The following is a 16,175-nucleotide window of genomic DNA, read 5'->3' as shown; positions in this document are numbered from 1 at the left end:
CTGTGTAAACTACAGCGGCAGTACTTACCACACATTTTACAAGATCAGATGCTTGTCAGTGGTGCTCAGGATCTGTAAATCAGTCGCCATCATCCTCAGTCATCTCTCTTTACTCTGTTTATGTGGTAAGTGAAATCTTATGTACTGTAATGTAACAGGCTGCCGCTAGCAAGCAGCTAACATGTCCCTTTAGTGGCTAGCGTTATTTTATTAGAACGTGCGTTATTTGCTTTCCGTGCCTTTCTGAATACAGACACCAACCCATCCCTGCACATCACATCCCCTGCACAGCCTAGAACATAACATTTATTTCCATGATCTGCCATTTTCGCTATTATCCTCGCTTGTTTCTTCACAATACCTGCAGAACTTCTGATGATTCGGCTGTGCAGGTCCAAGAGGTCCGGCTGGCCTAGAACATGGGCGAGTATATGCAAATGTGGGGGGCGTAACTATTAGTGATCCGATTGTAACGTCACAGTCTGTGTTATGTTCTGATTTGCCTGTTTTTCAGTGGTCTTTTACATGCACGAGGTTTACAGAAGAAGGAGGAAACAATATTGTTTGAGGCTCACGGTATGTCATTTCCATGTACAGAACTGTTATTATTCAACTATGTCAACGGTAAATAAAGTTTTCCATTCTATGGCACTTTTAAAATGAAGCCAAAAAGTAGTTTTTAAAATTTCTGATCATCAAGCATAATGGACCATGACCATAGTTAACTGGAAACTGACTTCACTCATCCACTAAAAATGATCAGAAGATCAGATGGCTAAAAGTAATTGGGGGAAAAAATGGGAAAAGAAAAGATTGAAGAAGCCTGTCAGTTGCTATCTAAAGCAATGAAGTTCAATTTTTAAGTGTTCATTTACGTTTTGGGGCCCGTGTATACTTAAGAGTCTACACTTTTGAAGCTCAAACTATTATCTCACCAGCTGATACCACAGTCTCCACACCAGTCCCATTGATGAAGGCTCTTTTGATCGTCTGAGTGCGAACATCAGACCAGTAGATGCGGTGCTCCAGAGCATCATAATCCACCACTGTAACATTGTCAATGTCAGGCACAGTGAAAGAGATGATGTAGTTGTAATAGGGATTATCAATGTCCACCCCTCTGATTTCAATCTGACGAGCATACAGCAGGAACTGACGGCACTCTGGACAAGAAAAACAGACAATGTCACTAGATATAAATGCATGTAATGTGCAAAAATAAAGCATTTATATATATATATATATATATATATATGTATATATATATAAATATAATATATGCTATTGTTAAGTTATAGTCATTAGTTTTTATATATAAATACAATATACAGTAAAGATCAAAGAGTAGTAGAAAAGACTACAGTCTCTATATCGATTAGCCTGAACAGAAGAGTGGTTCTTACTCCTGTGTTTGCCACTATCTAATGTCAGTGTTAATTCATCACTGAAACTACAGGTCCTCTACTCCAATCACTCTGCTCTCCATACAGCCATACTGGAGGCTGTGCTGCTGAATACTAAACACTGATCGTGCATCTGGGCGGCAGGGTGCACTGTTGTTTTCTTGGCGGTTAAATGAGGTTTACAGCCCACACAAGACTACTAACATTCAGCCCGACCTGAAAAATCTAACATTGAGGATCTACCGCCAACGCAAAAGGAATCTAAAAGAAAAAGCCTAATGCTGTGCCGTAATTCATATACTATCTGTACTGAATTGTGTGAGATAAGAATTGCTGCATTTAAATAATAGTAAACTGAAAAATTGTCAACCAAAATATGATTTTTTTTTTTCTGTGGACTTTCTAATTGTACAACCACATGAATGCATTAGAAGCTAATTCTCGCTAATGCTCTTCAAATGAAGAAAAATGCTTGAAAGATTTTTATTATACAAGACTGAAGCTGCCACAATAGTTTTTAAATGTATAAACCTAAAAGTGAAGTAATAATGAAATGTTAATGGATTTAGCTAGTTGCTAACACAAAGAGAACACAGCAAGGAGGTCTGTGGCTTTGCGATTTTGCTTACTACTCACTTAAACTGCAAGTCGGGCTTTAGGTTATGTTCCAAATAATTTACTATTACTGCAGTATGTGGAATACCTGGGTGATCTAATACATTCCATAAAACATGCAGAACAAAAGAGATTACTGCATGGAATACTGTCTCTCACAATGCAATGCGCTTGACCTCCCATTTGCACTATGGTGGATTAAAATGGAAATAATATCAGCAGCCATTGTTAATACATTTGATAAATAAAACATACTGAAGTCATGTGGCAGTATATTGTGGAATAATGTAACTGTTTTTTAGTACAACGTATTTATGTGGTTCCTGTTGCTCAAACAGTAAAGTATGTCGTTTGCAATGCCAAGATCATGGGAAATGTAATATATTGTGCAGTATTCAGTAATTAGTAAAATGGTATTCCATTCAAACTTGCTAACAACTAAAGCATGACATTTGATTGGATCTTAGGGCTGAGGGAGGAGGAGCCTACCGTAGCAGGTGTGCTTGTCTGGCTTGAGTTTCATGAGGTGTGGACAGGCACAGGAGAAGGTCTGGTTGTAGTTGATGAGGCACAGGTGCGAGCACGGCCCCTTCCCGTCATTCGCCGCACACGGGTTGGGAGCTGCAAAGGAGGAAGAAAATGTTCTCCAGTGTTATTTTAGTGTTATTTTCATATTTTTTTATATAGGATTACAGTATTTATTTAAAATTTTAGAAGCTTTTATTTTAAGATAATTTTAATAAATTTATATTTTGTTTTAATTTCATTTTAAATTAGTTTTAGGTAAAATTTCTGATATTAGCTCAAGTTTAAGTTAAAGTTTTTAATCTAGTATTTATATTTCATTTCAGCTTTATTTCAGTTAAAGAAAATGATTTTTAATAGGTTTAGTTAACAATAACAACACTGGTGTTCACAGCTTTTAAAACACAACACGAAGCATAATAAAAATGTTCCTGAGAGTTTTTTGACATATTACTTCAGCTCATGCTGGTTCTCACCCTGAGGTTGTCTAGAAGGATGAAACACTTGAAGATCAAACGGCTGAGTGTTTGTTCTCTGGACCACCGTCACATTGTGTCCCGTCCATTTATTGGCTTTAGCCAGAGTGTTGGTCCGCCAGTCTGTCCAGTAGACCTCTCCTCCATACATGGTGACGGCAAAGGGATGTGATAAGTGTTCATGACCCCGGAGCACCTCGATCAGGCCGGAACCGTCATAAGCCGCAGAGTAGATGGCATCAGATCTAAAGACATCAAGGTTACTTACTGTGGACACTTTTGCACTTTACTTCACTTTTAGTGTCAATACCTGGCATCGATCCACAGTATACGGCGCTCTAGGTAGTCCACAGTGAGACCGTTGGGCCAGCCACCATTCCCAGTCTCTTTGTGGATGGTGCGACGGCCCTCCCCACTCATAGATGCAGCCTCTATCCTGGGGGAGCTGGCATCCCAGTCTGTCCAGAACAGAATACTGGGGCGGGGGGGGAAAGAGACATTGCTTGTAACAACTTAAGTTGATATCATTAATATCACTGAAAAATAAAAGAACTGTCAAAGTATAACATGTTTTACCCATCTCTTGGGTCAAGTGCAATGGCGCGCGGATGCTCCACCTCTCCAGCTAGTAGCGTTGTACGCATGGTACCATCCAGCTTGGCCACCTCAATCTGATCCAGGTTACTTTCCACCCAGTAGATGTTTCCTGCAATCCAGTCCACAGCTAGACCCTCTGGAGTGGCCAAACCATACTGAATCACCACCTCAAAACTGGTGAGAGCTGAAACACCAAGACCAGGACAATTAATGGGAATCCAAGTTAAACCTAGAAATAAAAGGTTTAGGAGGTTGAAAAATGTACCAAGAAAATTTAACCAAAGAAATTATGGATCCAATATTATAATTCTGGCCAAAACTGATAAGTCATTAAACATTTTAATAATGTGATAACACCTATACTTTTTTGTCTAATTATATTAAAATATAAAACACTAAAACATTTAAATTAATCATTTTAAACACTACAAATCAATTTTACATAACACTATAATGCTAGTATCAATATTGGCATTTATTTTGAGATTTGCTAAAGACTATATTTAACAGTGTTATTAAAATATGTATTTTGTAATTATTAAATTATTAGTGTTTTTAAAAATGTAAGCGACACCTAGATGATTTAAAGGCAATTTAAATTAAAAAATAAATTGTGTGAAATAAAAATGCACAATTACATATTGAATATCAACCGATACCAAGAAATAAATAAAAGAATCTTTAATATTGGCCAGCAATAAATACAGTGCTGATATACTGTGCATCTCTTAAGAAATATGTAAGACTCTGCACTATTTCTAGGTCACTAATCAAATAAGAAAATTTATGACTGATCATGTGACTTTTTGTAGAGACGGTCAGATGTTCTTGCTTCCATTGAAGCGCAAAATGTTCTTTGTATCATTTCAAATCAAACTGGAGAACATGATCATCACGTTTCACACAAACTTGTGGAGTTCATGCAGCTCAAGTGCTGCAAAAGGAGGAAAAACCTGACAATCTGAAATTCATTTAAATTTCTCAGTTCAACTTTTCATCAAATTGTCATACAAATAATACATTTTATAATGAAAAAGGTGTATTAAAATAAAAAATGCAAAGTGGAAGCATTTTTACCAATGGTCTCAGACTGTATATATTGGCCAAGAAATCATTTGATGGCTTCCAACCTGAAAGCCATATAAGTCAATGCTGCAATAAATATTCCCCCACTCTGAGCTACAGCCATGTGGAAGAGAAAAAAATAATTCTCAATCAAGGCAAGCTGCTCTCTCATCTGTGAGAGAGACTCTCATACAGAGCAGTAATTAAAGGTCCAGAATGGCTCTCTGTTGGGCTGGAGACAGCGCAGCCTCTCTGTTGGGGGTTGAGAAACAACACTTTGTTACTTTGTTTCAGTGTTGGCAGCAACATCAGTCATATTTTTACACTGTCAAAGACGACAGCAGGGATCCAAAACTTGGACAGTGTATCGTATTCTCTGGAAAGAGCTGTTTAGAGAAGGAGGGAGGTGTGTCCACATGTTTCAAAGCAACATGGTGCTTCCGACACTTTACTTTTACTCTGGCTGTAGTCATGCAAACTAGGAATGAGTCAAATGGGTAAAGACAGAGGTCTGCAAATTCCTGTGCTACGATCACACACAGACTCACTTAGACGCACGCTGTGGTTTTGTGAACCGAAAATAGTTGTAATAATTATGGACTAACTTCTGAAATGCTGAAAAGAACAGAACAATGTGGGAAAACATAGTTAGACAACAAAGTCAACTCAGAACTTTAAACAAGTATTTAAAACAAGAGAATGTGATTGAAGCTCCCAAAGCCATTATTAACTTAACTAACAAAGTTTTCCAACTAAAAATAATGTTTGTGACTATAATCCTAACCCAAAGACACACACACACACACACACACACACATTTTACATATATATATTTTACTGTGTGAATGTGCGTGTGTATATGAGTCATTTTAAAAAAGTGTTTCATATAAATTAATATAGATATAAATTATAATATTTATATATAAATTATTTACAGAATATAAAACTATAATTGAGACAACTGGCATGTCCTTCAAATATTCTAGGTTAAATACAGTTTAAACTCTGTCGATAGCATGGCAGGCCTCTTATAATGTTTTCTCTTGTAATCAACAGCATGCAAGTGTGAGCTGTATTTAACCAAGAATAGATTCTTCACAACTAATCATTTGACTTAGGAACAACCACTCCCATAGGACTAACACATTCATTTACCTCCGTTTTCCGACAGCTTTCCCCGATAGATCTTGTCTTCTACCACATCAGTCCAGTAGAGGGAACTCTGGTTGAGGTGGAAATCCAGGGCAATGGTGTTACGCAGGCCAGGCACCAGCACGCTGAACTCGCCCTTGTACAAGTCAATCCGACGGATCTCATGCCGGTTGGAGAAAATGATGAAGGGCTTGAATGGATCTAAAGAACATGGACATGGCACATTAGGACATCACACTGCTAATCCTTTATATTGGTTTCACTCCATAAAGTCCAGAAAGTCACATGACATGACATAACATAACATAAGGGCTGGCTGATATGGCCCAAAAAATTATCACAATAAAAAAAATTTCATATCAGTCAATATTAATAATTATCCTGATAAATTTCAAATCTTTATTTCTTTTAAGTAGCTTGAGTTGACTATTATGTAAATTTATGTTCATTATCGAAAACAGTTCGAGTTTTCCATAATAGCCTACATTTAGATCATGATAACTTCAGTTAAAACCACACATACAGCACTTCAATACCATGGTAAAAATGTAACTATATGGTTTCTAGGTATTTGTATGAAAAACAGTAGTCGCAAAACATTTAGTATAAATGCACAAATGCTATAGCTTAATCACAATCTGCAAAAGTTCCAGCAAAAACAACTACTTTGTCATATATTGTTACCTAGATATAAAATTACTGTACTGTGCCTTCTTAATACCAATTTATTTCATAGTGACACCCTTTTATATACACCAGTGTACCGTACATTTCATCAAGAGATCAAGTAAAACGTAAATATTCTAGGTATCTTTATTCGCCCTGTCTTTCCCTCACCAGTGCTCTTGCAGCTCTCGCCGTCTGGCCCGAGTGCCCAGCCTTCATAGCAGGCGCACTTAACAGTGGCCTTCTCCTGCACGCAGCGCTGGCTGCACTTGAGATGCTTGGCACAGAAGCTCTGAATCTGGCAGGTCTTGTTGTCGGTACCCAGCTCCATGCCAGCTGGGCAGGAGCACAGGATGCCCTCACCAGGAGCGATGGTACAGTTATGGCTGCAGCCTCCATTATCCACCGTGCAAAGACCTAGAACGAAAACAGATAAGTAAGAAGCAGGTGGGATTGAAAGGGTGTTTGTGATTTATTTGCTGCAAGTCTGTCAAAACAAAAAGAATGTGTTGGAGAGAATGTGCTTATTTCAATTGAATTCAAGCCTGAAATTTCTGTGTCATGCTAATGGGAAACACAAGTTGAGTTGGCATGCTCTGTTCAACCGTGAAAGATTTAAAGGAATAGTTCACGCAATAGTGAAAATTCTGATATTCACTCACCCTCAAGGTATTCATCCATGGAACACAAAAAATATGTTTAAAAAAATCTTTACTGGATCTACTGGCTGTCAAGTTCCACATAAGACCAAATAAATAAACAAATTTAAAAAAAAGTAGTCCATGTGATTATTACAATTTAAAAAATTTTACTTAAATATTTTTTAAAATGTGATTTATTACTCCAGTGTTCAGTGTCACATGATCCTTCAAAAGACATTCTGATATGCAGACTCTGTGGTCAAGAAACAGTTTAATTATGAAGGCTGACTGCTAAATATTTTTGTGTAAAATGTGACATTTCTTCAGTATTCTTTGATGAACATAACGTTCAAATAAAAAGCATTTAAAATATAATAATTTTTACATAATGTCTTTACTGTCACTTTTGATCAATTTAATGCATCCTAGCTGAATTAATTTTTCAAAAAAAAAATTTTTTTTTAATTACTGACCTAAAACTTTTGAATGGCAGCCTATGTGATTATTCAAACATTCGTTTTTTGTGATCCACAGAAACAATTAAAAATGTCTAAATGAAATTAAGTTGAGTAAAACATGACAAAGTTTGCGTGAAATATTCCTTTAACTTGAGTGTATTTGTTTTTGAATGTGTTTGCATTACTGCAAAGCTTCTCGTCCGAGCCATCGGGGCAGTCGTCCTTGCCGTCGCACAGTTTCTCAGGAGGTAGACAGATGGAGTCGTTGCTGGCACAAACATGGTGAGAGAGCTTGCACTCGAGAGCCTCGCAGTTTTCTTCATCTGAGTTATCCTCACAATCACTGTCCCTGTCACACACCCAGGCCTTACTGATACAGCGAGCTAAAACACACAAAGAAACAAAAAAAAATTAGGCCCAAAATTCAGAATTCACTTACAAACATGCTGCAATTTATCATTTTTAATTTATTAATAAAAACTGTATTTTCAGCACAGCAATATTACACATCAGGTGTATAACATTGTATAACAGAACGGGGGAGGGCAGAATTATATTACTGAACGAAAATGGGTATATGCAAGATAGATGCAACAGTATCAATATTTTTAGAAGACCGTAATTTGTAAATGTGTAATCTGCTATTTTTTTAAGGAGTACACTAGCATATAGATGCTGTTAAAGCTAACATAGACTAAAACTGACAAAACTTTTGATTTTGGGCTTTTAAGTAGTGATATTTTGATTTATCATGACATTGATTTATCATGGTTGCCTGAAACAAGAGTGAGAACATTCAGGATAGCCAAGCGTGTACTAACCCGAGTCTTTGCAGGCAAACTTGACGGCAGGGTCGCACATATGTGTGACACCCTCACAATTCTTCTCGTCGCTCAGGTCCATGCAGTCTGTATCTCCGTCGCAGCGCCATCGCATAGGAATACACAAGCCGTCCATTCGGCACTGGAACTCATCCGTGTGGCAACCGCCGGGAGGCCGTGTGGCTACAGACAAAGGCAGAAATGGGACACACAATTAAAATGCAGCCGTGTAAACACTAATACAAAGGCACAGCCACATATCTTATTATTTGATGGTAATGAGAGCTTGGCTTCCTGACGTCAAAAATCAGTCCCCAGGGATGGTGATCATGACCAGTGTGAGGCACAACCACAATGAACTGATCCAAATCAAACTTTCTCATGAACAGCGGTCCAGGGCTGGCACTGTGACGGCCATCATTAGGCATTGGACATAAAGGCTTTCCCTCATGGCAAAGGTTAGTGTCTGGCAGAGTTTAAAGAGGGGAAAGCGGAAAACCAGATCTCGTCCGTAAACAGAGAGAAGTGTGTCCTAGAACAGGGAACTACTGGGGTGAACTGATCCGAATGACATCATACTGCTTGAGCTGCATGAATTCACTGTTTCTCTCTTTCTCTCTCTCTCAGACACACACACACACACACCACATACACACGCACACTCAAAGTAGTCGATATCAGTACTGAAATCTGACTGGAATATTACATTTCTGTCAATTTCAATATTTTAGCAAAAATGTATATGCTACTTGACACACTTCTCTATTTTAAAAACATTTCTGACATGTTTTTTTTTGTTTCCTTTAATTTTACGAATTCAAAAATAAAATATATAAAAGTTAGCAGTTACATAGTACTAATAAACAATTTATGTAGTAAAGGCAGAAATAATAAATAAATCCCAATATTTATTTAAATACTTTAGCAAAAATTATTATGCTACTTTAACACACTCCTCTATTTTTTTTAAAAGGCTGATATAAATATTGACAAATATTTTAAATTCTGATCCGTCCTGCATTGATTCTGTGAGTCTATTAAGCACCAGCATGCCATAGGGAGAAGAGAAGAGAAGAGAAGAGAAGGACAGAGCCCAGAACCCTCTATTCCTGATCCACACAGGGCCCAGCCAACCACTGACCAATTAACAGCTATGAAGCCACATGAATGGGACATGTGGAGAGGGGACAGATGAGGAGAGAGATATGTACAAAAATGCACGTGTGTGCATACTCCAGCGGCTCATGCGTCAAGCGTCCTGGCACATCAGTGCTTGTGTAATCCCTCTAGACAGCAGTTCCCAGAGCAGTCATTAACACTGCTCTCCACAGGGACTCTAACTGCCTGCACTCCTCACAGACATTCTTCAAGATTTTGTGGTTTACGTGTTTCACCACAGGCCACAAAAAAAAGAAAAAGATGACAGCCCAGTTTGTGAAATCATGATTTACTCCAGTTAATGAAGAGCACAGTTGCATTAGTCATTGCATTAGTCAAATCATAAACAAACAAACAAACAAACAAATACATAAATAGTAAGAAATCAGTAGATGTGAGTTAGTTTGGGATCAGATGTTGGTTTGTGACTGCAGTCGTACTGGCCAAAAATTAAGAAAACTGTTTGGAATGAGAACTCTTTTCGTTTATTAAAAATTATACTTTTCCAAACTCACCCTGATTGGTACAGTTGGCATGAGTCTCATCGCTGTAATCTCCACAGTCGTTGTCTCCATCACAGGTCCAGTACTCTGGAATACAGCGGCCGCTGCTGCATTTAAACTGTACACTAGAGCACGAGTGACTGCAGCCAGCTTCATCACTGTTATCCCCGCAGTCATTATCTGAGGACACACACACAATGGTGGTTATTGGACATTGTAAGTTAGGATGTGACAAACGCATTTTTTTTTTTGTAGACAGCATTAGAAACTCACCATTATCGCAACGCCAGTTGACATTGATGCAGCGTCCATTGGCACAGGTGAACTGAGTGAGAGGGAAACAGGTGGGATATGCTGGAGAGAGAGACAAGAGAGAGGAAAAACATTAACATTCTTGAAGTGTCAGCATGGCATGATGACAAAAGGAAAAGAGGCTCAAATTTAGGTACCACAAGATGGTGGTTCATCGGAGCGATCGCCACAATCATCATCCAGGTCACATGTCCAGGAGACAGGAATACAACGGCCACTGGCGCATGGGTACTGATTAGAAGGACATGTGCGGGCTGGGAGAGAAGATAAAACCTGATCAATTAACAAAGCGCAAAAAAGCTGGTGTACACCACAAAGTACTTGAACATTTATCTGAAAAATGCTTAAAATCCTATTAACATTCAAATGAATCATTTACAATACCCAAGCAAGTGCTGTTAGATTCGTCTTCATCATTCCCACAGTCATTGTCTCCATCACAAAGCCAACGCAGGGGGATACAGCGGTTATTCTGGCACTTAAAGCGGTCTGCGGGACAGGTGTGCTGGTCTGAAACAGGACAAATAGGCCCATTTAAATGTGCACTCCGTAATGTTTGGTTTCTTCGATGGCTGATATAACAGCCTGATTTATACGGACACCAAGTGGTATGGATGTATGAATCACAAAAGCAAAAATTTACAGTTACTAATGCCACGATTAAGACCGGATTATGTTATTCTGTGAGTGAAAGAATCCGATAAAAAATTATAAAGTCATTCATAATGTTACATAAGATTTCTATTTTAAATAAATGCTGTTCTTTTGAACTTGTCAAAGAATCTTAAAAAATATACAGTGGTGTGAAAAAGTGTTGGCCCCCTTCCTGATTTCTTATTTTTTTGCGTGTTTGTCACACTTTGATGTATCAGATCATCAAACAAATTTAAATATTAGTCAAAGATAACACAAGTGACAGGGCCATGTAGTTTTGGATTTTGTTTTCCCTTAATAATAATAAAATCCTTCATTTAAAAACTGCATGTTGTGTTTACTTGTGTTATCTTTGACTAATATTTAAATTTGTTTGATGATCTGAAACATTAAAGTGTGACAAACATGCAAAAAAAAAGAAATCAGGAAGGGGGCCAACACCTTTTCACACCACTGTATATCATGGTTTCCAAAGAAAAAAAAATATTAAGGATCAGGACTGTTTTCAACATTGATAATATTAATAAATGTTTTTGATCATATCATACAGTATTTTGATCACATTGAATATATTAAAATAGAAAAAAGTTATTTAAAATGATAATAATATTTCATATTATTACTGCTTTTTTGACTGTACCTTTGATCAAATAAATGCAGACTTTGTGAACATAAGAGACTTCTTTCAAAAAAACATTTAAAAAAAAAAGAAGCTTTTGAATGCTGGTTTTGTTATTTGCATATCTGAAAATATGAGACAAAAGGGCACTAACGGCATAACTCAGGGGCCTCATCGCTGTTGTCCAGACAGTCATTGTCCCCGTCACACTTCCAGCGGTCTTGAATACAGTGATTATTCTTACAGGCAAATTCTCCAGGCTGGCACTGAGGAGGAGGTACGTAGGAAGGGTTTGCTGTCAAGAAAAAAAAACAACAACAATATTTTCAAACTCAAAATCCCAAACAGGACCTTTCAAAATTCCTTGAGGTTATTCACAGTAACATTTATACTTCAGGCCACTTAAAGCACAACATACCCACCTTTACAGGTCTTGTTGTCAGTATCTAGTATCTGATCATCGGCACAGGCGCAGGAGCGTCCAGTGGGCGTCAGCAGACACAGACTGCTACAGCCACCATTGTTGGCACGGCACACGTTGGAGCCTGTGACTACACACAACAAAAACATCCTTAGCAGATCCCAATAAAACTCACAATAAAACCACTGAAACTCGGATCTCATTAGTTTGTTACCTCTAACATTGTATAAATAATGTTAACATACAAAACAACACAATTAAGCCTTTGTTTGATCTGTCAGCTCATGTTTTACATATGACTCATAAAAGACTAATTTTCAAACAGAAATGCTCAGGGTGTTCAGTACTTTGTTGTTGTTGTGCGTCATAGGTGCGAATCTCATAGATTGGAGGTCGTTCACTGCGTAGCAAGGTGGCCTTCTTGGTGTTCCGGTCCAGTTTGTAGATTCCTCCACTGCGGTACTCATTCCAGAACAGGAAGTCCTTATAGTGGCACAGGCCAAAGGGATGGTTCAGCTCCTGTCCTTCATATACTGTCTGGATGAACAGAAAAGTGTTTTTTAATACAAATTGAAGTTGGAAAGTCGTAATTATGATGTCAGTTGCATTCAATCACTTTTGTCAGAGCAAGATAGTAATGTGCCTTATATACAAAACATTATTTTTTTTAACAATTTGATAATTTTTGCAAAAAGAATGGTCATAGGATGTTTTTGCTTTATGTGTTAATTCAATTTATGCAAGACGCTAACTTCAGCTTCCTTGTTTGCCTTAAACGCTTGTGTTTCCTCACCCTGCGTTCTGTGGTGTTGAGAAGCACCATCTCGATGCGGTCGTAGTATGCATCCACCCAGTACAAGATGCCCTGCTGGCTGTCCAGGCTGAGGCCATTGGGCCACAGCACAGTTTTAGAAGTAAGCAGGATATCAGCATTTGAACCGTCCATCCAGGCCTTCTTTATACTGCCACGATTGGTCTCTTTAGGCTCCTCCTCCCAGTCACTCCAGTACATCATTCTGCAAACAGCATGGATTTACACATTCAGTCAAATCTGTAGATTCAAGTAAACAACTCTAGTGCAACTCTAACTAGTTTATCTGTATGTAGGGAGCATGTAATCTGGTTTGGTAGGTTAACGTGGTCACTAAAAGCCAATGAGAATTATTAGTGTATTGTGAATAAATAACATACATAAAATTGTTAACATTTCATGACAATAAAGTAGATATTTTGCCGGTGTATGATTTATTTATTTATTTTTTGGCAGGCTTCTAAAATTGTGGAATCAAGCAAAAATAATTAATTTACCCATGAGAAGGGTCTACTACTATGGCTCTAGGATGGGTCATTTTGCCCTCAATAAGAGTTTTGCGGGTCTGAGAGGCTTTCTCGAGTTTGGCCACACTGATGGTCTTTTTGGGTCCATCATCAGTCCAATACAAGTTTTGCCCCATCCAGTCCACAGCGATACCTTCTACTGTGTGAATACCTGTGGAAAAGAGACAAAATTAATGGGATGGAGAAGAGAGAGAGATATGGAGGAGTTGTCCGTCTAATTCATCCACCTTCAATATCACTCTAACAAAAACCATCCCAGCATCATTCTGCACTCACCATCCTTCACTATGATGTCTCTTTCAGTGCCATCAATCTTCTGGCGGCCGATGATGTAGCTGGTGGCATCAGCGAAATAGATGAATTCGGTCTCAGCGTGGAAGTCCAGCGCTCTTGGGTTATTCAGGTTCTCAATGGGGATGATGTGCTCATCATACACCCTGGCATGCATGTCCATACCACGAATAACACCAGGCCGGCCTTTACTGTACACCAGGAAGAGCTCATGCTCTGGTTCTGAGGAGAAAAAAACAGAATTTATTATATGCAAGAAAGCCCTATAATGGGGAATTATGTATCACTGTTTGAAACTGGTTTAGAGTGGTTTGAGCAGGCTGAATTGAGACTTTACTCACTCTTGCAGGACTTTCCGTCACTGCCTAGGCTGAAACCTGAACGGCAGCGGCAGGTTCGGCTCTTGTGACTATTACCCAGTAGGCAGATATCGGAGCAGCCGCCTGGCTTCCCAAACTGATCAGGAGCACATGCGTGACTACGGACTGAGAGGACGAACACAAAAGCCTAATTTTAATATTAGGGACCAGTGGGGAAACCACAATGAATAGTACTGAGTCAGACAGGTAAAAATGTACCTCTCCCAAAAGAGAGTGAATTATGCTGCCTTAGGCCCCAATCAGAGAGAACGCATTTTTCAGGTTTGAAAATGTGTGGCGCACGGTGCTGTGTTTTTTTTATGTTGCTAGGCAACCACTGAATCAGCTGTCCTGTCAGTCTAATCAAGAATTATAGCGCGAGTGCTCTAAAATCTTTGGTTTGCTATTAAGTAAACTGTCATATTAGCAAAAACTTAAAAAAATACACCACAATGAATAGTACTGAGTCAGACAGGTAAAAATGTACCTCTCCCAAAAGAGAGTGAATTATGCTGCCTTAGGCCCCAATCAGAGAGAACGCATTTTTCAGGTTTGAAAATGTGTGGCGCACCGTGCTGTGTTTTTTTTATGTTGCTAGGCAACCACTGAATCAGCTGTCCTGTCAGTCTAATCAAGAATTATAGCGTGAGTGCTCTAAAATCTTTGGTTTGCTATTAAGTAAACTGTCATATTAGCAAAAACTTTAAAAAATACAGCTCCAGGTAACCTGCGACAGCCACCACAAGTTTCTCCTCCATCATTGCAGTCTCCAGACGTTTCAAGAACCCGTAAACCACCACAACAAAAGGCCCGCCTCTCTATTCATTTGATTGGACAATGGGGAAAAAAAACACGAATGATGTCAGGTGCTTTTCTGCTCAGAGTTGATTTTTTTTCAACTTCAGGCATTCAGAGCTCTCCTACAAAAATGCAAGGCGCAGCAGGCGGCTAAAACGTGAGGCGCCCGGGCGCATAAACAGTGCGCAAAACGCTTACTGCCAATAGAAAACAATTTAAAAAAGGCACCTCTCACTGCAAAAAAAGCGTTCTGTCTGATTGGGGCCTTACAATTAAAATGCTTGAACACTTGCTGAACTTTACATTTAGAAACAATAAAATCCCACAGTTGTACCTGCAGGCTGACGTCTCTGGTGGTAAACGTGAAGGGCACCGCCCTTATCCACGCGTGTCACCACCTGGAAGTCAGAGCTGTTGAATCGGTTGACTCTGATCACACTGGTTTTGGGCTGCATGTTGCCGTTGTCAGAGTTGGTGGCATACAGATAGTTTTCAAACACTGTTAGACCATAGAGATGTTCAATCTGCCAAAACAAACAAAAAAAGCATAAAAAATAGAGCAACTGTGAATAAAGTGTGTGACAGAGTGTACACTTTTTGCCATCTGATGCACTGTGGTAAATGATAGATCAATATATTGGCCAGAATGATCACCTATACAAGTGGTTCTCAACCTTTTTGACTCAAAAGCCTCACCTTCTCCACAACAATATTCAAAGGCCCCATGACTTTTCATGACAGTTGTTCTTGATGCATGTGTGTATGTATATATATATATATATATATATATATATATATATAGAAACCACAAGTTCATCATTGCAGTCTCCAGACGTTTCAAGAACCCGTAAACCACCACAACAAAAGGCCCGCCTCTCTATTCATTTGATTGGACAATGGGGAAAAAAAACACGAATGATGTCAGGTGCTTTTCTGCTCAGAGTTGATTTTTTTTCAACTTCAGGCATTCAGAGCTCTCCTACAAAAATGCAAGGCGCAGCAGGCGGCTAAAACGTGAGGCGCTCGGGCGCATAAACAGTGCGCAAAACGCTTACTGCCAATAGAATTTTTTTTTAAAAAGGCACCTCTCACTGCAAAAAAAAAAAAAGCGTTCTGTCTGATTGGGGCCTTACAATTAAAATGCTTGAGTACTTGCTGAACTTTACATTTAGAAGAGCTGGTGGCATACAGGAAAACTTGTGGTTTCTAGAATGTGGTTTCTATATATATATATATATATATATATATATATATATATACACACACACATTTTTTTTTTCTCACCCATCACAAACAAAAAATA

General features: G+C 38.6%; 1 protein-coding gene across 1 annotated transcript in view; it reads right to left on the bottom strand.

Annotated features, from left to right (window-relative positions):
- LOC107593902 (low-density lipoprotein receptor-related protein 1-like) overlaps window positions 1-16,175 on the bottom strand; it is a 129,091-nt gene that overhangs the window by 49,368 nt on the left and 63,548 nt on the right. Inside the window, exons 9-29 of the mRNA XM_016283779.1 lie at window positions 15,207-15,396; window positions 14,057-14,200; window positions 13,701-13,937; window positions 13,395-13,575; window positions 12,880-13,102; window positions 12,434-12,623; window positions 12,088-12,216; window positions 11,820-11,960; window positions 10,777-10,902; window positions 10,530-10,646; window positions 10,354-10,434; window positions 10,093-10,260; window positions 8,420-8,602; window positions 7,784-7,981; window positions 6,671-6,916; window positions 5,837-6,034; window positions 3,596-3,800; window positions 3,330-3,494; window positions 3,020-3,264; window positions 2,508-2,639; window positions 936-1,163 (exon numbers count right to left, since the gene is read on the bottom strand). Of these exons, the coding sequence (XP_016139265.1) occupies window positions 936-1,163; window positions 2,508-2,639; window positions 3,020-3,264; window positions 3,330-3,494; window positions 3,596-3,800; window positions 5,837-6,034; window positions 6,671-6,916; window positions 7,784-7,981; window positions 8,420-8,602; window positions 10,093-10,260; window positions 10,354-10,434; window positions 10,530-10,646; window positions 10,777-10,902; window positions 11,820-11,960; window positions 12,088-12,216; window positions 12,434-12,623; window positions 12,880-13,102; window positions 13,395-13,575; window positions 13,701-13,937; window positions 14,057-14,200; window positions 15,207-15,396 (3,727 nt within the window). The remainder of the gene's footprint in view (window positions 1-935; window positions 1,164-2,507; window positions 2,640-3,019; window positions 3,265-3,329; window positions 3,495-3,595; window positions 3,801-5,836; window positions 6,035-6,670; window positions 6,917-7,783; window positions 7,982-8,419; window positions 8,603-10,092; window positions 10,261-10,353; window positions 10,435-10,529; window positions 10,647-10,776; window positions 10,903-11,819; window positions 11,961-12,087; window positions 12,217-12,433; window positions 12,624-12,879; window positions 13,103-13,394; window positions 13,576-13,700; window positions 13,938-14,056; window positions 14,201-15,206; window positions 15,397-16,175) is intronic.

The sequence above is a fragment of the Sinocyclocheilus grahami genome, unplaced genomic scaffold (assembly GCF_001515645.1).
Source record: "Sinocyclocheilus grahami isolate Dianchi unplaced genomic scaffold, SAMN03320097.WGS_v1.1 scaffold177.1, whole genome shotgun sequence".
Lineage (NCBI taxonomy): Eukaryota > Metazoa > Chordata > Actinopteri > Cypriniformes > Cyprinidae > Sinocyclocheilus > Sinocyclocheilus grahami.
The sequence above is the reverse complement of the archived record's forward strand: the minus strand, read 5'-3'. Positions and strand labels throughout refer to the sequence as shown.